Source organism: Pezoporus flaviventris, unplaced genomic scaffold (assembly GCF_033815535.1).
Source record: "Pezoporus flaviventris isolate CSIRO_AGI_PZ_B2104156 unplaced genomic scaffold, CSIRO_AGI_Pfla_v1 ptg000045l, whole genome shotgun sequence".
Taxonomy (NCBI): domain Eukaryota; kingdom Metazoa; phylum Chordata; class Aves; order Psittaciformes; family Psittacidae; genus Pezoporus; species Pezoporus flaviventris.
Genome location: NW_026892593.1, coordinates 21,555,954 through 21,579,796, shown reverse-complemented (window position 1 = coordinate 21,579,796; position 23,843 = coordinate 21,555,954). Strand labels below are relative to the sequence as shown.

The following is a 23,843-nucleotide window of genomic DNA, read 5'->3' as shown; positions in this document are numbered from 1 at the left end:
AACTGCACATAATTTCACAGCTACTTCACCAAAAAAAAAAAAAGAAAAAACAACCCACAAGTTGCAAAAATGTAAGACATTTGGAAAGTTAGTATTTTAGATTTCTATGACCTATTAGAGTTTGCTTCATATATAGGACTGTGGCTCAATCCATAAAAACAAAGACATCATAAGTTTTTTCTGCTTAATCCATCAGAACCCACAACAGGTAAATTGCGCTTTTACAATATATGAGGAAACATTAAACTGTAATCCTGAAAAAAAAAAAAATTTGAAATTAACTGAAGAGAATTAATTTAAAATATGATTTTAAAAGTAATTTAAGTGAGAACTCCGTAATACATGTATATATTCTATGAATATAGCACAGGAGAAAAAAGTTCCAACTCCATGTATTACAAAAAATACTGTTCCTGCTCCCTAGTTCTTACCCCTTAACTCTGGCAGAAATCTTTTCCATTCCACCAGGGAATACTGTGAATAAGGTATGGATTGTGATCATATGACATGTATACCAAGATTAAAAATAACGTGGCACTGAGAAGCAAGCTCTGGTAAGAGCCGGCCTGAAAAGAAATCCTGCCTATGGATGTTGAAGGTAGGTGTAGGTTTTTTTTACATAGCTGGCTTTATAGACAGAGAAAAAAAACAATCAGATCTGTTTCAGGTCTTCAGTAAAGCACATAATGTGGCTTTACACAAAATTAGTAAAGTGGAAAATGAGAGATCAGCACAAGAATTCATACAATGGGAAAAGGACAGACTAACAGATGCATCAAACAGGTCTTGTTAAAACAAGAGACTTCATGCTAGGTACAGATTAAAAGGAGTACTATGTGAGTCAGTTTTTAATTATATTCAGTATTATCAGTTCTTTTGTGATCAGTCAAGACTGATTCACTTTAATGCCAGAACTTTCCAGGAGAGGTACTTCCAATAGATACATAAGGACTATTGCATAATTTTTACTAATGCTCAGTGAAACCCTAAAAAATGTGTACAGGTAGAGGCACACATATTTAGGAATGACGTAGTTAAACGTAAGTGATTATAGAGAAAAATCTAAGAGGACAACCTCAAGAATGAACAGTTATTTTGTAAAAGATTAAAAGATCCAGTTCTTACAAAAAGACCAACATACAGACTGCTTAATAAATATATACTCCACAGTGACTGAAAACTGACAGCAAGATCACTTAAGGGGAAAGACAACACATATATTATCTAGTACAGGGCTGGTAATCATTATACTTTGACCTATTGGAGAAATTAGCTTTCAAACGGTTTTGCAGTACTAGTAGGATTAAAAAACAAAACAAAAACAAAAAACAAACAACCAAAACAGAAAAAAAAAACAAAATAACAACAAACAACCAAACCAACAAAATCCGTAACAAACAAAATCCACCATACTCCCCAAATGCCAACACTCACACAAACGTTCCTAGTTTTGAAACAGAGCTTGAACAGTGAAATAACGTCTTTTCCCTTATATGAAACCCTTTTCTTCTTGCTTTAAGGATACACAAAGTATCTATGCCAATTTGTTGAAACAAATCAAAGTACTACATTTGACACAATTCCAATGGAATTCTCTCATTGTTCACTTTTATAAAAGACCTATATTTGGCTATTAGTAGGTTATTTTGTGAGCTGCTTGGAGACTCCACCTGCTGATACTGCTGACTTGCAGCTTCCCGCATAAGCGGCCAGAAGATCCAAAAGTATCATATTCCAAGATACCAGAATATAGCAGGTATAACTTCCATGTTTTCTAGTGCTAGTACAGTTAATCAGGCAAGCTGCCTGGAAGACTTGAATTCCACATGGATTTTGTTTAAAGGATTTTACTACAAAACAGGAACCAGAATTTGAGATGCAGGAGAATAAAACAAAAAACCAACCAAAACTAATTTTCAGCACTTACATACATTACATTAAACTGAGCTATTTTTTTAATTGTTCTACATTAGTCAGTAAAAAACCACTGTGTACATACTACTACTCATTTCAACAGGTGCATGGGAATCTGATGTAGGCTTTTCTTCTCCTGAGACTGCACTACCCTGAATGTCCAACATTTACTGTCATTAAATGTGCACTGCATTTTTTTTCCAGTCAATTTCAATACATCTATTATTTGGTATGCAGTGTAGTAGCTTGTTCATGAATATGTATTAGAGAAAATTGTCTGAGTATTCTATTTGCATTCCTCCAAAGTTAGAAGAGTCAAAAAAAGATTCTGAATGTGGCGTGCATGTTGTTTCCCCTTTTACAAAACCTTAACTGGCAGTCAGGATAAAAAACAAGTCCTGGTCCAGGCAAATGAGATGTGAAATTGTAAAACAGCTAGATGAAAAGGCAGTACATTTCAACATATGCGTATACCTGAAGGCCAAACAACAAGTAACTTCAAAGTGCAGTAATCCCCCAGAAACATACCGCTTCCAGTGTCTTATTGTCATTACAAAATGAAAATTGCATTTTATAAGAGATTCATACCTATAAAGGCTTTACTTATTAATGCAGGTACATCAATGACAGATCCATTTGCATCAAGTGATCTGAAGCAACCACAATCACAAAATTGAATAAAAATGCATTTACAATAGTGACTGTAACATTACAGATGGAAAATGTTCCCACACTACTTGATAATCATTACATATACTACTAAATACTAGTATTAAATGTATTTTATTACATTGAGGTTTTGCTTTAGGTGACCTTAAAGGGCATAGTTTCCCCTCTACCTAACTATGAAGCTGAAAGTATTCTCAAAACACATAAGGCTGTTTTCCCCCCTAAACCTGCAGTCTCCTTAGCAGCTCTGTTAAATTTTATTCAGTTCCAGCTCAATTTTAAAGTCATTACCGTCATAAAAAGTATCATTTTTTTGATTAAAATAGTGTGTAAATTTCCAGTCAACTTTTCAATTTGCCTTTCAGGCTGCAACCTTCTGAAGCAGAAAACCAACGTTCACATGTGCCTAGCATAGCAAAAATCTAATCAAGTACTGTGAGTACTGTTAAGAGTATATATCCTGTATTTCACCTTTCATTAAAAAAAAACAACAAAAAAAGTCAAAACAAACAAAAAAAAACCCTATGAAAACTTTTCCCTAAGTGGCTATGACCATCCAATTCTGTCATTCCTTCCATTTCATAGAATATTAAGCATTGAAAGACTAGATGCACAAATATATAGACTTTTAGAACAAATAACAGAGAACAAAGAACTGAATTTTCCCTTTAAGTTCTTCCTTCCTTCCTTTCACAGATAACAGACTCCACAATATTAAGTAATATATAGGGGCAGTAACTTTGCAGGTTTTGCACTTATTTCTCTGAAATTTTATTGATATTTTGTACAGAAATTACATAGAATTGCTGAATAGCAACAAGTAAATAAGAACATATTTTGTGATTACTGAGATTTAGTCAACCTAGAACATTAAAAATCACAACTTCCTCTTCCAGTAATAATACTCTATGCACAGCACAAATAAAGTGGCAAAAGGGAATAATAAATAAATAGATAGATAAAAAAAATCCAACAGCCCAGTAAACTTACCCGCAAGGCTTCAATTACAAGGTCTCGTGCTTCTAGTTCTCCTTCCATTATACTCAAAAGCATTCGCAATTCCGGCTTGCTCAAGTTATCCACATCAAACTCTTTTTTCTGTAAAAAACAAAACACTGGTAAACACACTAACTAATTTACTTCAACAGTTACTGTAGATCTGAACCACAGACATATCAGCATCCTAATTATGGGTTCCTCGAACATCTGTAACTTTCAAAAGTTGAGGTGGCTTTAATTATAGTATATAAAGTCAAAATTAGTGTCAGTCTATTATTTTAATTTGAAGTGAATAAATTAACACACACACACATACCAAAATGTTTTAAATCCCATGCTGTTGCAAGAAATTCCTGCAAAGTCTTGTGAAATGGTAAAGAAACTTTGTCATTAACAGTTCCCTTATGCAGCCTCACAGAGGCCAAAACAATTCAGTATACCTGAAATAACCCATCAGGGATGAAGGCAAGATGAAGGGAAGAGGCAAACCACAGCACACGTAATCCAGTATAACCTGTGCCTCACTGGCAAAAAAACTAACTTATCACACCATACTGGGCTGAATGTGATTTTTTTGAAGAACAGCTTGTGAAAAGACATGAAATCTTGTATGTATACTTTATTTGTAGTCTCATTTGTTTGGCTGAACGGTTCAGTTCAGGTTTAAGTGGTGCTGACAAACAACAGCTCACAACAATATCTTCTCACTCCACAACAAAGATCAGTGTAAGTTTGACTTCCAGACAGTGAATGAGTTTATGCTGATGAATAAAATCACTGAGCACACGCATGAGCGCTATATGCTGGGAATATCAGTACAGCTTCTGTAAAACCAAATCTATTTCATAAGCAGTTACAGTTCTGTAACAATGTCAACAGACACATGGGCAAAGGGGATCCACTGGACACTAATATATTTGGATTTTCAAGAAATTTTGGACAAGACTCTATATCAAATTTTATTACAGAAACTCCTATCCAATCGTATTGCATGAAAAGACACTTCATGGATAGGAAGCAAACACTATGGGTAACAACCACTTTTTGAGATGGAGACGTGTAAGCAGCGTGGCACCTCTGGGACCAGCCTTATTCAACTTCTTCATCAATAACCTGGAAAAAGGATAGAGAAGTGGCAGGGACATCTAATTCATGTGAGACTTTGCACAAAATTCCTCACTTAAAAGGTCAACATCCTCATTTTGCCACTACATAAAACCCTGGTAAACCCACATCACAAGAACTGCATAAAATCTAAGATGTAGAACAACCTTGATCAACAGGAGGAGCAATGATTTCTATTAAGCGTAACTGTTTTGGGAACAAGGCCATGTACTCTAACCAGTATTTCTAGACTGAACAATAGTTATCCTCTACTTTTGCTGCCTGGATCAGCTACTCCTCTAATCCAGAAGGCACATTTTACCCTCCACACCAATGGGTCAAGAAAAACAACTGGTTTCTCTGAAGGCTTTTTCCCCAATGTACACTGCAGCCTCTTGCAGTGCTCTTCACAATTCTATACAGTGCTCACCAATCTATAGACATGTATAAAGTGAAAAGTTACTAAACAGATGTTGTTCCTCATGTAATCTAGTGTCAATAGACTGGATGTTACCCCATAGGCTGCGGCAGATTTCACTCTCAGTAGGTACAACTACTAAATTTAATTCAGTCAGATAACAGGACCCACCTTTCCACTCTCCTTCTTGAACCATTTAATATCTAAATAGCTTAAGGACAGCAATTGATTTATTTATATAACTTCCTTTACAATAAAGAAACACGGTCTCCATTGTTTGGATAGAAAATGATGAAGGGATATTTTTTCCAAACAACACAGAAAACAGGTAGTATAAAACACAACATTCAACAAAAGTCTTTAAAGTCTTTGTTCAGGTGTTTAACCAAGACATTATTTTCCCTTTCTAAAATATGTTTGCCTCCTCTGACAAAAAAAGCACCCAAGTTTTCTGATAGACAGGGACAAAGTTAAGAAAAATACAGTGCAAGAAACGTGATCCTGCTCTTTTCCAAGTCAGTAAACCCAGCTTGGCAAAATGTATATCACAGGGCAGCTCTTTTGCCAAAAGACTGATTGTAGATCACAGGTGAAAATTCTCATTTCTGCAGTCTTCCACAAGACATAAATGAAAACACATTCTTAATGAAAAAAAGGCATTCTTCAACATATGCGATGCAGTGATGAGCTTTTTTAACTAAGAACCTGATCAAGCAATTAAAGCTAATTTTGCTCAAGTACACACCCTGAACTAGGAAACATGAAAAGACAGCAATAACAAGCAATTAAAAGTACTCTCTGTCAATTTCTAGTTTGATATAAACAAATAAAAATGTAAATAGTCATAAAAATAAGACACACAACTTAGGTTTTATATTTTCACTTCAAGAACTGGAAATAAGAACTACCAAAACCACTTAGTATACAAACCGTTCTAGCATATCAGACTAAAACCCCATTTATCTGAGCATCCTGTCTCTAAAAGCAGCCAACAATGGATGCTTTGAAATCAGTACCAGAGCAAGACAAACACATAACGATGCTGCCCAGAAATACTCTCCCAGCCTCCAGCAATTTTCAACCTATACACCGTCCAGCCAGAAATTGTGTTTTTTCATGTAGTAGCCCTTGGCTGACATATCTGTTGTGAAATTGTCCCATTGCTTTTTGAATCTCTATGTCACATTAGCATCCACAACATTCCACAGCACAACTACACAGCTTTTGAAGAACCACCAGCTTTGCTGTCAGCCTGACATCAGCTACATGTTTGATGCCTTCTGATTTATTAAGCACAAAAAACATAATCTATTATTACCCACATTCACTATGCACAAACTCTGTCAGACATGTCTTCACGTACATACAAAGAATTCCCCCAAACTAATGTCCAAAATCAACCAGAAACAAGACACAAGCAGAAAAACTGAAATAGAGAATTTAAAAGCTTTTAGGATGAAAGAGAAGTCCATCATTTTTCAAGTCTTGTTTAGGAATAAATTTATGCCCATTGAGGCTTTCTAATCATTCTTTAACCAACAAATTCCCAAACTGGAATGACCACTTTATTCCAGAACATTAAGGACACCTTTGGTTTGTTCACTATGGATAAGCAACCTCAAATCCCCTCACACAGGGCAGAGCGTGCATGGCAGTTGCTGAAGAAGCTACCACACCTTCCCGCCATGCACATCTCAATCAGTGCTTATGGAGCTCCAATGTAGCTTACCCTAAGTGGACCAAAATGCATAGTTTAAAGATTTAATATATTTTCCAGCACAATTTAAAAAATATTTTTAAGATTTGATTTGATAAAGCATATGATGAAATAAAAGTATCCTTCCTCTTAAACATTCCCTGCCACCTTCTGGGGATCAAGATGTCAGTCACGGCAGGTTTTCCTGAAATACTTATCTCAGATGGAGAACTGTTTGCCTAAGTTACAGAGAAAACTTGTTTAGATTTTAAAAAGTAATCTTCATAATATCTTCCACTGGAGCAATAAGTCTTAAGATGGCCAGAAAAACTACAGACTGCATTAGTCGCTCATGGCTTACATGTCATCTGGGGTTTAGCTACAATACCTCTGGTAAAGTGCCATGCTGTAACAATTTAACCAACAATTTAACAACTATGTAACAGAGTCATCCATTATACTGGTTTCATAACAGGGATATATTAATATTTTGCCCCAGGGTGACACTTGGCATACACAACCAAAGCATAAGAGAATTATTTTTTCCCTCTACCACTTTTGGATTTTAAAGTGTCTGGTTCATTTGATTTATAAGAATAAAGAACATGAAAAAGACTACAACTTCAGTCCGCTGTGTATCTAAGCCTCCACATGTTATTTTTCAGATCAGTTTTATGAGGGGGGTGTGTTGCCTGGCAGCAAGTGCACTGACAATAGAACAAACAGCTAATTAGCTAAAACTCATTCAACTACCTGTGGAGGCATCACAAAAAGAGTACGGGCAAAATGATAACCTGCATTGCTAAAGATTAAAAGAAGGTCTACCGTGAACCAAAAAGAAGACAAAACCAGCTCTTCTGAACAAGAGAAGAATGACTTGGGGACAGCAGTGATCAAAGCGGACAGACATTTTTCCACCTCCATCATCTCTGGAAAAGACAGTAAGAGGATGAAATTGCAAGGTAAAGAAGAGGCAGGGGAACATAGCATAGCTATTTAGAGCAAAGATGGTTAAAATCTTTAGGATTCAAAAAGAAAAAAAAATATATCTTGTGGGGGAGTGGCAGTGTCAATACTTTGATTTTGCTGACCCAACCCAATTGCTAGTACTGGTATAGTACTGGCAGTACTGGCAACTTCATGAACTAAAAGCGCTGTTCATTGTGCTATCACAGCAGCTGTTACAAACTCTGCTGTCTTCAGCAGAAGTCTGAATAGGTAAAGTATAAAAGACACAGCTTCATATATTTCCTAAGCAGAACAGAAGCAAAAGCATCTTAGCTGCAGATTAACCTTAAAGACCATGGAAAACAACTGCCTTCCTCCTCAGAAAGCAGCTACACAGCCTTTTTACAGATGGAGCTGGAAACCCAGGAACTGGGAAAAATAACCTGTGGAGCATAATTGAGGGCTGAAGTCAAAAGACAGGGATGGGGAAAGGAATATAAAAATGGTGTATAGGAAATACATACGGAAAAGCTGTAAAAAAAAGCCCTTTCAGGGAAGGGAAAGGTACATATCTACATTTGTTGCATATTCTATATTGAGTTCCATTAAATACAACAATCCTCTTGAGGATTCACAAAGCAGACTTCCAAGATGAGATTCTAAAAACAAAATGTTTGCTACTACTTATTAGGCTATACAAAGTAAACTTTTAACATCATGAGGCCTCATATCTGTCACATCTATGGAAAAACTACACCAAGGAAACATAACCCTGATTCATATGTTTTACAACACTGAATATATCCCCCAGATACAACTCATCTGACAAAATATAAAAGATCTGTTTTGATTAATTCTATTTAGTTGCCTAATTCTATTAGTAGTTGCCTACTACATATAAGTATCTAGTGTGATTTAAAATGTCTAAGGGATCAGAGATATCTTTTGGGGATAGGAAGATATGGCAGAGGATTTAGGAGAATCATCCATGCCATCTGGACGGGTAGCAGGAGTCCAGCAGGGATATACAACCAGTAAAGGAAGCCCTCAAGACAGGACTAAGACACCTAAAGGTAGGTGTGAGCTATGTAAGCAAGGTACCTAATGTCCCTTTATTTCCAACAGATCAGCTTAGTCAAAAGTCAACTATTCAGCTAACCAGCCACTAGAACTATTTAGTCACGGCTTCCCTGAAAGTAATAGGATATTAAACACTGTGCATACATGCAGACACATAAATTTAAGTGCCTTGAACCCCACCCATACCTCCAAGAGTCAGCTGCCTAAATCACTTCACTCAAAAACAGAGAAGCTCAGAAACCCGTTCGTAGAAAGACTTTATTCCTTCTAACCACTTGCTTCACTCCACCAACTATAAAAGGAGGTTTCAAGACCTAGGTCAACATACACATGGGTATGTGGTCAAATAAATCCTAACCCTTTTCTAATAAAGAACACTCTGAAAATGGAAAAAGTGTTAAAAGAAGTAGTTATAACATCCATACAGTATTTGTGAATACTTCATGGAAACCCACAATTTATTGCTTTGGCTGTGGAAGGTTTGTTCTTTAGCCTGAAACCAGGGTAAGCACCTGTTAAAGCCATGCTTTTCCAGAAATTATCTAATGCAAAAACACATGTCCATTTCCCACCCTACCCAAGATGTACTTAAGAAGATGTGACCTACAGGAATGTTTTGGCAACAAGAACAAATACGAAGGCACAGAAAAATCTTTCAAGCAAAAAGCAATGCTGTGGAACTCGTATGTCACCTAAGGCCAAGTTTCTTGCTGAAGAGAGTTATCATCTGATGTTAATATCCAAGACTTACATAAATTTCATACAGTCATATCCGAGGGATCATGAGGGGACTGTACATACATTTAATTATGCCCATCCATTAGCTCGATGACTTTTATTGGATTGTTCATCACATGAAGTTACCTGCTTTTTCTGACATCCTTTTTTTCAAGCACAGCTCCATTGCTTTCTGGGTTTTTCAATGGTTTTCTTTAAAAGGTATGGGGGAGGTTTTGTTTAGTTGCTGTGGGGGTTTTTTTTGGCTTGAGCTAACTGCAAAAATTTTAACAGCTTCCACATTAACCATAAATATACCTCAAAACTGAAATATTCATTTTGGAAATAAGAAAACACAGCCCCCAACCCCTCCAAAATTAGTAAGATACTGACCTTTACATACACCCAGATACTGTCACAGCTGTTAAAACATGCTTGCAATCTATTAACAACCACAAAGGTACTTAGTAATTTTTTTATTTCAGTGCAAGTTAGGTAACTAAGTCCTCTGTATGGATCTAGGCCCACAACCCTTCAATAACCAAGTTTAAACACCTAACAGGTAATGTCTATTCAGAAAGTCACTCTCAGATAAGTCACTTCCAAGGCAAACAGTACATTATTAGATCCAGGTACAGGTACACACTTTCAAAGCTATCTTTAGAAGTTTTCCAGAAGCTATCTTTTACACCTTACTCGGTCCTACAATAGAACCAAAAATCAATGCCCAAGAAAGCATTAGTTCACATACCATAGAGGCAGTACCTCTTTCCTAAGCCTACTTGACACCTTCCTGCTTACATATTCAAGGATTACACAGGAATTGTCAATCAACTGATCCCTGTCTTGGGTGACAAGCCTCAAACTGTTGTCTTCCCAAGCTCTGTTGTTCCCATCCCAATGTCCATCTCTGTTCCTATCCTGTCATATCATCTCTGAGGCCAAAGCGATGCTTATACAAATAAAGTCACAGCAGGTTGGAAAAAAACAGGACGTACTGCCTCCTAAGGATTTGCACCTCCATATACTTCCATACATCCGGCTCATAGCATTGCTTCTCTGCACTTCACTTTTTATTGTCAGACATTGTGAACAAGTCCCCATGTGGAAGAGAAAGGGACATTTACAAAGTGGACTATGTTCAGTGGCTTACTCTTATTCCCCGAAACCTTCACAACAGAGAGGCCATGCTGCAGGATGTGAAGTAGAAGGCACAGAAAAGGCAATGCTGTAGTCTGAACTAGGGGGAAAGGAAGCAGAAGAGAGGTCTGAAGTGTATCACTGCCAGATGGATCAAGAGATCAAAACCTATCTCTCATCACAGAGGAGCAACGGGACTAAACTGGACAGAACTGTGCTCTGCATCTCACCTACATGTTGAAACATCACATCAGCATTGCAAATCTGACTAGATGAAAATAACTTCTCTGAATAATAATGCTACACTGAGAACTTGTACTCAGACGAGGACAGTGGTAGTTAACCCAAGTTTTGCAAGTGACCATTTTCCAGGATATAATCCCTAATAAGAGACATAGTGTTTGCTCTTTAAGGGTTGTGTCTCATTTTGCTACTTGCAATATTTTTCAGGAAAGAATCTATTGGAATCAGTTGGAAAACCAACTGATCTAAATCAGCCTGCATAATTGATTTGACCAAACCATTATTTAACATTTCACAATATTGACCAGAATGGCAGTTCTGCTATAAACATTCCTGCAGATCGATAGATAGCGGATATACTGAGCTGAGCATAAAATCTACACAATGTCACCACAAAATGTCATGGAATTTCTCTCCATTTATCTTTTTATTTTTTTTAATATTGACAGTTTTCTCTGTAGTGCAACTTTTTGGTACGGTTATGTTACCCACACCAACCCAGACTGATCCTTTGGGGTATGCACATATTATTCTTAACAAAATTTTAACTGATGAAGTAGCAAAATCCCTACTCTACAGGAGTCAAGTTTTCACTCTACCAGTATCCCCTAGATGTACAGCTTTACAGACAGCAGAAGGTACTCTCTTTCAGAGAAAAACAATGTTTATGCTTTTGATCACTGGTCAAGCAAAACCAAACCCAGAAATTTTACTGAATCATTTTAGCAAACTTCACATTTGCTATTTCAATAGCAAAAACAGGCTTTTCATAGGCTTTGTTAAAACTACAATGAAGCTGTGTGACAAGCTAGCCCTCTACGTGCAGCAGACTGATGTTCAACGTTTCAGCAAAAAGACTGTCAAATTGGATTATTTCTTGCTATTATATAATCATTATTGATAGACATTATGCAGATGGAAGTCATTCAAAGACATTTTAAAATACACACATATGTTTTCTCTCAATACTAGTCCAAATTGCATCAACACAATTTCACTGCTTCAGTGCAATCAAGCTGTGCAGGTATGAAAAAGGACCAGAACCACTCCCCTGCCATTTTCCCTTGTCATCCTTACCATGATAAAAATACCAGGATTTTGTTGGAAAGAAGTGGTGGGCTTACCAAATGCTGTGCTTCATCTAAGGAAACTCAGAATGACAAGATTATCAGCTCTGCTTCTAAATGTAACAGACTACAGAACAGTCCAGGCTTTTTCGGTCAAATTCCCTGGTGAATGTAAAAAAAGGACGGAGGGAGGAACTTTTCTACAGTGCTTCTAAAAGCAGGGGAAAAAAAAAAAAAGTTTTTTTTAATTTTTTTTTTACTGAGTGTACCAAGATGTAATAACAGCATTCAGTATCAAGAAACCCTACTGTACCATCCTGTGTTACACATGTCCTGCTTATGCCATGAAATCTGCACACTAAAATATTACTATTACAAACACTGTTCTTGCAGGTTTTTACTGCACCATTTCTGCAATCAGAATTCTGAGAACTGAAGGAAAAAGAAAAAAGAAAAAAAACCTGAAACTGTACCAAAACCAGTATTTTGTTCTAATCTGCAGTTTAGCATGACTTACAAGACAGTCACCTGGATGCTTATTATCATCTTAAAAGTAAGCATGATGATTCAATTTGTAATTCTGTATCTTGAGATTAAAGACAGAAAATAAGCTTTTCATACTAACCCTTCAAAAGGAATATTGCAGTATTGTATAATTACATTTTTTAAATCTTTTCATTATATAGAGTAGTTCTTTTTACTTTCCTGTATAAGAGATAAAATGAAATCAACAATACAACATTTGTAATGGCAAGGAAAAAAAGGTTAAAAGGAATATTAAATATTTAATGACTGAAGGCAAATTAAACTAATAGCTTAATAAATACCTCATTATCGCTTAAGCCATTACTTTTGTTAGGGAGCAACACACAGGTTATTTCCTAGCACCTCTTCAGTTTTAAAAACATATTTAAAAGCAGTGTGGAGCTATCACTCCTACCTTCCACTGTGAGAACAATAAATTGCATGTGTGGCTTAGGCTGCACTGCCTAACAGGACAATATTGGTGTGCTACTTGATTATGAGCTACTTGTTTGCATTTTTCAATCTGAAACCTAAGGAAGTAATAATGTGAGTATACTAAAGAATTTAGCATAAATATATCTTACTCAAAATTATGGCTCTAAAGTATTAGTCTTTTTATGAATCATATTTATTTTTATTATGGTTATGTCATTGTTTTAAAAGACAGTGATGTTATAAATATTCACTGAATGAGGTTTACTTATTTAAGTACAACTCAATTTCCACAACACTGCAGAAGTTGTAAGTTCACAGCTGGAACAGGGTTTCACATAAGAATTAATGCCTGTTTGAAAGAAAATAAAATAATAAGAAAAAAGGCCAGCAATAACCTCAATTTCATAGATACTAGTATCTCCTTCCTTCCGGGGCCATCACCTCCAGAAACGATGCCAAGCAAGACGTATACCACTGTAGTTTTACTGCCCTAAACTTTGCACGTCGAGCACTCGCAGCACTCTCACGACGGCTGCCAATCAGGCGACTGATACGGGCTACTTCGCCCCTATCGGTGCCCGGGTGGGTCTGATCGCTCCGCGCCTGTGATTAGGGGGGGGCTGCGGATCCTAGGGCTCTGCCACAGCTGGGGTGAGGAGCTGGGGGCCCGCCACCGGTGCGGGCGGCCCGAGGGGGTTGACTCTGCTGCCCGCCTCGGTCAAGGGCAGCCGCCGCCCGACACCGTTTGAACGGCTAACACCACACCGCAATCCCTCCACCTCCGCAGGCACCTCACCCACCCGTCGGGCAAACACGCAGGGAGCGCGGATTCTGCTCGGCTTTTTCATCTATTTTAAGCGGGGAGGTAGAACCCGCCCGTAGGTCTCCACACACCGTAGGTCTCCACACACCGGCGGTCTGGGCGGGGACAGCAGGGGAAAAGACGCTGCCCCAGCGCCCAGAACGCCACAAGGGGGAAAGGAAGGAAAGAACAAGCTCCTCGCGGGCCCAGCAAAAGGTTGAAGATCAACATTTCCCCCCGGCTGGGGTCTGACAGGTCCCACCGCCGCGACCGCTGTCACCACCTCAGCCCGCCCGCAAAGACCGGGCTCAGCCACCCTCGCCGCGGCAAGCAGCGGGAAAAGGCGGGTGGGCGTGAGGGAGGCGAGACCGGGAAGCAGACCCCGCTCCGTGCCCCCTCCCAGGCGGCGCACGCCGGGGCAGCGGGAAGGAACAATGGGGAGAGAACCCGCCGCCCCCAGATGAGGGTAATAAGGAGGCCAGAGGGAGGTAGACCCCACGTCCCTCTCTCTTCATCCTCGGGGCGGGATGGGGCTCGGATGCCGGTCCCGCCACAGCCGAGTCCCGTCCCGCCCCGGGGGAGAAGGAGGGCGGAGGTTCGGAGCGGGAAAGGCAGGTCTCCAGGCGCCGCTTCATCTCATCCCCACAGGCAGCTATCCTCGCCTCGGCCGGGTCAACCCCCTCCCCTCCCGGCAAGCCTGTTACCGCTGCCGTGGCCGCCGAGTCCTCCTGCCCGCCAGAGCTCGGCTCGCTGCTCGCGCCCTCCGTCGCCATCTTCCCGCTGTAACGGCTCCGGCGCGGAGAGCGGCGCGGAGCCGAGTGGCGGCAGCCGCCGCTGCCAGGCGCTTAACCCCCTCCCCGCCGGCAGCGAGGCCGCCGGCAGCGGGGGCGCTTAACTCCTCCGGTGCCGCGCAGGCGGGGCTGCCGCAGCCGAGCCGCCCCCAGCGCTGGCTGAGGCGAGCGACTCCCGCCGGCGGGTGTTCGGATTTCCCCATTCATCCCCTCCCCGTCCGCCATAAGGCGGCTCGGAGCCAGGCGAAGGAGGAGAGCGGGACCCTGCCGGGGGCTGCCGGCGTGCCGTGATGGCTGAGGGGTGCGCCTTCACGCGGGCACTGCTCTCCTCCCGAGCTTGGAAGCAGGAGAATGAAAGAAAGGGTTATGGATGGGGCGATAAAAAAATAAAGGGCTTTTATAGTGGGCTTGGCTCACCTGATCGGTGAGATGTTTAAACCAGCTGAAGCCGTTGAAGGATAGGCATCTATTTATCTCGTTCCTTCCAAAGGGATGCTGACAGTCACCTCGTCCTTCCCGACACCCGTAGAGGGGCTGGGGGAGGACATTTCTGCCGCCAGTCCGTGCTTAACTGACTTATTTTCAAGGCAAGGACACTTCAGAGCCTGTGTAAGGACAGACCTTTTTCCAGGCCCAGTGCTTCAGCATGCTGCAGCCCGGCAGCCCACTCCGGCCTGGGGCTGCCGTTTGCCCTTCCAAGCTGGTACTGAAGCGAAAGCCTGTTCTAAGTCCAGAGGAGGGTTTGGGCTGCTGAGCTAAAGCTGCCACTACACAGGCTGAATGTTTCCCTTGGAGAACTCCATCTGCGCCATGCTTCCTGCCTCCAGGGTATGTTCCTGAAGGCCCCACTGCTTCCCCTCCACAGTGGGAGCCTACCCGGTGAGCTATACACTGAAACCAAATCTAAGTGTACCCTTCTCTGGAGCCGACTTACATCCATCATAAGCTGAATTTGCAACACTGTTTACTCTGCAGCCACATAAAACTTGCACCAAGGGCAGGCTCATCTGAGCCTTGCCAGTCTCGTTTCACAGGGCTGTGTCAGGTCTAGGTTTGTGCTGAACTCCCTTGGCACCGCAACCGGACAGAAATGGGCCAATACCTTCCCTAGATCAAAGACAGCAAATGTTCTTCTAAGCACGCGGTACCTAAGGATGTGAGTGAAAACATGCATGAACTTTTTCCCCTTTGCATTACTGGAAGGGGAACTGAAGAGCGATTAGTAGAATAAACTCCAACTGTAACACAAATGCACGCTGAACAAAGCGAGCAGAAGGCAGTGCACATGATCCATTACAGGGCACATAAAATCCAGTCAAACAGATGCTTTCTGAGTTTAGGGATTGTTTTTCCTTAAAAATCATCTAGCTCACCTCCTACTCAAGCCTTACACTTTTTATAACTGTAATGAGTGCTTGCATCCTTTCTACTGCTGAAGCTGAGCAACTCCATTGATGACACAGAGCTTAAATCAACTTGTTTTTCTCAATTCCCAGTATCCTAATACCACTTAATTGGTTTTAGGTTATACTGTTGCTTGCTTACTTTAATGACAGCCAAGTACCATATATTACTCATAATAATTCATATAAATGTTGACGGGTACCTTGTGCCTTGCCACCGGAAAACTCATGGAAAAGTCTTTTGTTTCCTATGGGTTTCTAATTGGTATTTAATCTACTCCAAAATGGTTATTTAATCTTCTCCAAAATGGTTTTAAACACTGAAGTTCTTAACCTGGTTAGAAAATGTATTTTCTCTTATTGAATCCTATCTAACATTATCATCGCCAGTATTTCTCTGTTGAGTTAGAATCATCTGCTGACCATCACAGTTACTTATGTGACTTTCTAACTGAGTTGTCACAAAGCATGCGCACAACATACTGTGTAAGTACTGTTTTTTAAATTCCATCCACATCACACCAATGGTGTAGCAAGGGCTGCACCATTTATCTCTTGCTCTGCTGAGATCATAAACTCTGGTTTAGCTGATATTTTATCAATTACCAAACGTACATTTATCAACATAACAATTAATATTAGATTAGTCACAGCTTTACGTCTCAGACTTGAGAACTGATCTGTCTTTCCTCATCTAAAGATAAATCTAGTATGATTTCTGAGAGAGATGGGGGTGCTCAGATCTCAGCCAGCAAAAAATTAATAGGATAGATGGACCAGCAGCACTTCAGTTAAAAGCCTGCTCCCAGACAAGTAATATCCAAGTGCTGGAAGCAGTTTGACCTGCTGTTGTGGTCAAAAGGATGACAGGCATGCTTTTGAAGCAAGAATGATCTATATTTCTTCCTTATTCCATTAAATGAATAGTCACAACAGTTTGAAAATATTATTGATTTGTGTAATTCTATGAGCCTATACCGCACGTTTGTGTTTCTTCACTCACTAATGACAGCAATGAGACTCACTGTTGCTGTGAGATCACTAAAATTTGTATTAGACATTACCAGTTCCTACTGGGGGAGGATTGTCATGCTGCATAGCAATCATGGCTACATTGTCAGGGATAGTGGTAGGCCCTACGTCTCTGAGTTTTTGCTGCATGAAGAACACTTTTGGACTTGGTATCTTAAATCTTAATCTTAAAATTAGGAAATGTTTTTTCCCTGATTGTTAGTATTACATCACTGGAAAAGGTCTTACTTATTATCTGGTTTGTTCCAGTATTGAAAGGGTGGCTATGGAAGCTATGTAAACTCCCTTTGTACAAGGAGTCACATGGAAAAGGCGGAATGGGCACACATTAGTCCTGGGGATATTCCAACTGGACACAAGTGGAAAAAATTTTCACAATGAGAACAGTCAGCCATTGGAATAGTCTCTCCAGGGAAGTGGTGGACAGCCCCAGCAGTCGACACTTTTAAGATTCAGCTGGACAGGGTGCTGGGACATGTAGATTAAGTCATGCTTTGTCTAGAAGGGTTGCATCAAATGATCCTGGAGGTCCCTTCCAACTTGATATTCTATGATTCTTTGATACTATGATTCTATGATACTATGTTTATGCTGCTGACGTACTCTTTCAGAACTGTCTTTAAACTCTCAGCATCTACACATGTAACAAATGAGTTCAGGGAGAGGGACAGCATGATGTCGTGACTGCTCCCATAGTGAACTGTCATTACTATGACTGTACTTTAGTGCATGGCTAAGCCACAGCTCTTCTAGGAGAAAAACTTGCTTGTGCTTTTACAGATAATTTTATCACTACTGTATGGCAAAAGAATTGCTGTGCTTAGAGGAAGGTGTTCACTGTTTTACTACTAGCACAAAGCTGGCAAACTGAATGCAGTTAACTCTTCTTCTGCTGTTCCAGTTTTATTTGGCTCAAGTGACATAAAAGAAGGCCAAGCCTAGGAGCAGGCCTTACAACCAAGCTTTAAATATATTTTTTCCTATGATTAGAGAGCTGGCACATAGTGGTGGAATGTCCACACCTTACAGAGTGCAGCTGCTGAACAGAATGGTGGTCATTCCCTCCATTAGCACACAACTGCTAGGATAGAAAATGCATGCCTTGGCTTTACATTGGCAGGGAAACGCACTGCTATATATCTAAATCATACAGTGTTTTGAGGCTTTATTGCCTTGCTAGTAACCATTTTCATGAAATAAAAAAAATGTAAAATGTTATATTATTCACCCTTTTCTAAAAAATAAGCCTGCATCTGAATTTAAATCAGGCAGGAGACACTGAAGTCCCAAGATAAATTTTTACAGAATATTGAATATCTGAGAAAAAGTAATTAATCATTGTATCATCACAATCTTTTCAAAGGTCACCCCAGTGCTGACTTAAGACATTTGTGCCATCACCCTCATGTAGGACTCATCTAGTCAAGCCAAGCAACATAATTCAAATACTGCACTGATTATCTCTTCAGGGATCTTTGGTCTTGGAGACCTATAAGCAGTACAGAGAGTTCTGATAACTGAACCATTAGCTTGGGCTTTGTGAATAAGAGTTTGCTTTCTCTAAAAGATGGCACACCACTGTCCAGGTGAAATTCAATGAAAAAAAAAATCAATATTCTAGAAGGCATGTTGGCTGTTCCTGAGAATGTTAAACTAACATCAAAAAGGAAGGTGAAAAGGAGGTAAAAATCAAAGCCTTGAGAACAAAATGGAATCTCCAGTAAGCATCAACAGAAGAGATGCTTTAATTGACTATGCACAAGGAGCATAGCTAATAAATAAAAAATGTTGGAATTGTTGATTTATGACCATAAATTCAAAAGTGCTGCATATTACTACAAGCTAGTGATCTGATCCACTTGACTGGAAAGTTGAAAACTGTCTATAATCTGCTTAGAAAGGCACTAGTGAATGAAAAGAAGGGAAAACACTATCAAAATAGACTATTCTCTCTGTCAGCATTTCTGACATCTCAGGAAAGATTATTTGAATGTTTATGAATTGTGTTTTAATGTTTAAAATGTAAAAGGAAGTATTAGATAGAGCCTACTGCAAACCTCATACTAAAGAAAAAAATTCAAGATCATTAAGTGTCTTTTACACAGAAAGAGAAAACTGCTATCACTGAGGCTCCACCTTGAATGACATCATTCTGCCAATAGTGTAACATTCTGGAAGTGTCTAAAAATTACAGGCGACAATTCAGAAAGTTAACCTTGAGCAGGAAGATTCTGAATGAGACCTCATTGTGAGACATGAAGAGGGAAAGCTAGCTCCAGCTGGAATCTAAAATTTGAGCATTTGCTGTGCCTAACTTTTAGGAATCTGAACCCAGAATGGGATCCAGAAACTAAAAATGGGTACAGCCTATGAATTTGAAAAGTCTTGCAGTCTGTGTTATGCAAAAATAAATGATCACACTGATCTCTCTGGAACTAAAATCCGTAAGCTTTTACTAGAGTATTAATATATTTCAAGTCTGTGCTGTAATGCCTGAAAACTGGGATATTTGATTGTTTTGCAAGTGTTTCCCTACGAAGAAGAAAATGATAATTCTTTTGCTGTCGAGGCAAAAAAAAAGGGTACAGCTTCTTAAATACTGGAAAGGTATAGGATAGTTATCAGACTGAAAATGTATGAAAATATTCAGAAAAGCTAGAAGTCCTCTTATTCTTCTCTGGCACTCATCTTCTCATGGGTGCCAGTAAGGAATGTGAAGTTGATCCTCAAGAGATTGCTAACTGAAGCAATGGAGGTGCAGGAATCAAGAATTCTCAGAACCAGTTTCCCTGAGCTGGCATGATGACTAATGTACTTTTAAAGGCATCAGCAGTTCCAGGCAAAAAACACTTTTTTTTTTCTTTTTTTTTTTCTTTTTTTTTCTGGACATAAGAGAAACGCATGCTGCTGTGATAATATTGGCCGAGTGGCAGGAGGCAGAGGAATTCATGCTGCAACTGCCAGACGTGGAAGACGTTCCTTCACTGGCAGGAGTTATGTAGTGATCTGCAATGCTGGGAAGTACACTCCTCATTTTGGAATTTAACTCCTTGCCCACAAATCACCACACCGTGAAATTGATTTTTTGCAGTGATTGTTAAATCACTTTATTTTTATTACAAAATATTTTTTAGCTTCCCCCCCCCTTTTTTTTTTTTTAATTTATTTTGGAAAGAATCCATTGATTGCTATCCCCACTGTTTTGGCATTTCTCTCTTTTCATTATGCAAAAGGTTCATTTTGAAATTTTCTTATGCTGCTGACATCCTATGAGCAAAATTGGATCACTAAATTCCCCCCTGTAGGGATGAAGCTGTACCACTGCCAAAATGGACCTCTGCATCTCAGAAGAAACTCGGCTGGAATTGAAGTGATAGTGCACACAGTAAAGGCTGCTCTCTCTGCCAAAGCTCAGATATTGCTCTGAGAGCAAACTCTTGGAGCATTTCATGTGGACATTCAGCACAGAAAACAGCTTCAAGAGGACCTTTACTCTGTAATTGTAGAACTAAAATCTCGAGGGAGGTTAATCAATTCATTGCCAAGAAGTATCAGTTTCGGTAAGTTGGTAACTACCTTAGCACTTGGACTGAACTTCTATATGGGGACTTGGTAATGAAACGTTGTTTGTATCAAAATGCTTCACTAGGGAGAAATTCCCTTGTTAATGAAATAAAACAGCTTCAGTAGGTTGTTAGCTCCACCACTGACACCGTAGAACCACAGCCCAGGAGAATTAGCTCCTTTGCTGCTGACGAAACCCAGAAAACATTGTGCTCACTCCTGGAAAACAAACATTTGCTAGAATAAAGGAACAAATCTGCTTGCCTATAGGAAAGTGATGCGCTTTCTTACTGATGCAATTCAACTTTTGCAATGTCATAGTTTTTACACTCTCAAAGTTATAAATAATTCTGTGGAAAAGCAAGAGATCTGAGAGTGTGTGTTCCGTAAAATGAACTAATGTGAAGATATTGCCAAGACTCACAGCGATCTGAACTAAAGACCAGCAACTCATGTAAGTCTGTGGTTGATGTCTGTGGGAACACAAGCGCTGATGAGTGTTTCAATCAAGAAAAAAAATCATAAGCAAAAAAGGCAAAATCGTAATTTATGTGGCATTCAGTATATGTGCAAAACTCACTTATTTGCATGTAAATGAGACAGACAGATGAAAAGCAAAGAGCAGTATGGAGATAACCCTGTCTGGTCTTCTCTGTCAAGCACAAGCATCTTTCAGTGTACAACTGCACTGAAGTCTTTAAGTCAGGGATTAGGGATTCTGGCTTTGGTGTGCCATTTAAATTCTGAATATCCGTAAGATTATCTTTCATTAGAATTTTGCTCAGCGTGTTCCTCAAGATTGAGATGTTTACACTGTCATTTAGATTGTATGGGACTTTGGTCCTCAATGTGTCATTTGCTGGGAATTAAGAGGGAATGAAATTAAAAAAATGAGTATGGACCAGCTGTGTTGTAAAATCAGAAAGAGTGCTTAGTATCTCGAGTTTCATCAACTCTTAATGGATGCTGGGGGCTCTCCTGCCTTCTGTGCCTTGACAATTTCCTCTGAGATTTCAGGATGGGGGTGAATATAAAACCAAAGCTCTACAGAACATATGCTGCAGCCAGAAATCTGTATGAATATAATGACTTTACAAAACATCTCAAAAGACTGAATAATCTTCCTGCTGGCCAAAGGCAGAAAAAAGGAAAGTCAGTGGATTTGGAATGAAGAATGTTTACATAATATTTGATCTTTGTTATTTTAAAACAGCTACAAAATATGATTCATAGAAACACAGGACTGGATTATCAATCAGTTAATCTAACCTCTTCCAGATCCTAGCAAACATGTTGCACAGTTTGTACAATAAAATGATTACTTTAAAACCATAATTTTTGCTGTATCTTTTCTATTCAAATAATTCTGAATGTGTTAGCTTAAAACTGTATAAATTCTGCATTATTTATGACAAAATTAAATATGTCCCAATTTTGGTAAATTTTCCTTAAGGACTATCAAATAACATAGTAGATACTAGTTAAGCACCACAATATCTTTCTGGGTCTGAAGATATTTCAGCAGTTATTTCAATGTAAAAACAAAGATAAAAGAAAGCTCAGTAACTTGCAAAGGCTCACGGAACAGTTCAGAAACTGTAGTTGAGAAAGGAAATGTTGGAAAACCGGTTTCCAGCCTCTTGCTCTTATTGAAATGACCATCTGAGTAAATACATACCTTTAATGAAATGAGATTTAGATGTTCTTGTGCCAGGATAAAGAGATTGCACTGGACATGAACTGGTACTTAAAAAAAATGGCACTATCAAAAAAGAATGCTTTCACTCCTGAGAAAGCCTGCATTTCAGTGAAATTTGTTCTACTCTCCACTGTATACACCACTGAGATACAGAAGTATTTGTACAAAAACACTACACAGTCCTAGTCCTCTTTTAAGTTTAATGTATAGTTTGTCTAAAAACCCAGTAGATTATTAAAAAAAATGAACTCTGTCACAGAGGGGAGTCTATTCTAATTAGAAGTAAAATGAAACCATAGAAAGACTTCCTTTAGAAACAAGGCTTCATTATTGAAAGATATCAAGAGGATCGTGGTTGCATTTTTGACTGTAAAAGGTATCCGGAAGTACAAAGAAATCCACATGTGCAGCATTTGGCTCCTGTTTAGCCTCTGAAAAGGTTTTTTAGACATGAAACCTCTAAAGAGAGATTTGTTTTTCAGAGATCACTCCACAAACAACCAGAGCAGAGCAGCAGCCTAGAACAAAGCTACTTCTCCCCCATGGTGGTACAAAAGGATCGCTCTCCTGCTTTTATTTGAAGCCCCCTAGGAAGCCTACTGGATGCTGGTTGCTAGGCAACACCCAAAGCAATGGTGTTTATAACATTAGGTATTAATTATTGTCATGGGCCTTTTCCACAGAAAATCCTGAAAATACACAATTAGACACGTCACAAGATAAGTCACTTTGCATTCTGATGGACATGCATTATTATTCTGCAGAAAATTCAGAATTTGATAAATTGTTCAAAGGTGACTGTGCCAAACCTAATATTTTCTTTTCATTGTGCTGGTTTTTTGTAATTGCAGCAAGGGGATTTGAGCAACACTATGGTTACAGTAACCCGTTTAAAGGTTCTGAACTAGATTATAATTAGCTTCATTTGTTCCTCTGATTAAAGTGCATAGCCCTAAACTGATCCTTACCAGCTCTTTATTTTGTGTTCAGGTCGGTAGTTGAGCAAAAAAACTCAAGCCTTAGAATATGAATATGAAGGCTATAAAATGGAACATTTAATAGCAGCTGCATGTTGCTACATGGAAGTAGAAACAAACAATTCAACAAATTAAATATTGTGAAAGAGGCAAGGTTTAGTCTGGTAGTGTTGTTCTTGAGATAAATTGCTTATCATTCATGACACTGGCTTGTATTTATGAGAAAGGAGAACTGCTCTTCCTTCTCTAGCATTGCCCACCTTATTAATCACCACTAGTGTAATGGGATGTACACATGGTACATTCCACTTTTAAGGGGATGTTTACACAATATGAGACTGGTTATACCCACTGGAATTAATTGGGGAAGCCAAGAAGAGACTCCATTAGTGCAAAGGAAATTGGAATTAATGCTAAATCAAGCCATTACCAACAGTGAAAACATAACCAACAAACTTCTGTGAAGTGACAGAAACAAAATGTAACCAGCACTAAAGCAAATAGATTACTGTCTCAGCACATAAACTGAGTAATAAGAAAATTAGAGAAAGGCATTATTAGACTTTTATCAATCACTGGAAGAGAAAAGGTGCTAATAATTTTCTGGTTGAAGAAAGAAG

At 39.2% G+C, this 23,843-nt stretch overlaps 1 protein-coding gene across 8 annotated transcripts in view; it reads right to left on the bottom strand.

Annotated features, from left to right (window-relative positions):
• Positions 1–14,851, bottom strand: part of CTTNBP2 (cortactin binding protein 2) — an 84,377-nt gene extending 69,526 nt beyond the window's left edge. For 3 of the 8 annotated variants that reach the window (XM_061467647.1, XM_061467648.1, XM_061467649.1), the window contains exons 1-2: positions 14,462–14,848; positions 3,574–3,681 (exon numbers count right to left, since the gene is read on the bottom strand). In XM_061467647.1, coding sequence (XP_061323631.1) covers positions 3,574–3,681; positions 14,462–14,530 — 177 coding nt within the window. In that variant the 5' untranslated portion in view covers positions 14,531–14,848. Of the gene's footprint in view, positions 1–3,573; positions 3,682–12,052; positions 12,135–13,350; positions 13,647–14,461 lie in introns of those variants that run through there. The other 5 variants (XR_009745934.1, XR_009745933.1, XM_061467643.1 and 2 more) reach the window with 5 other exon arrangements.
• Between the last annotated feature and the right edge of the window lie 8,992 nt (positions 14,852–23,843).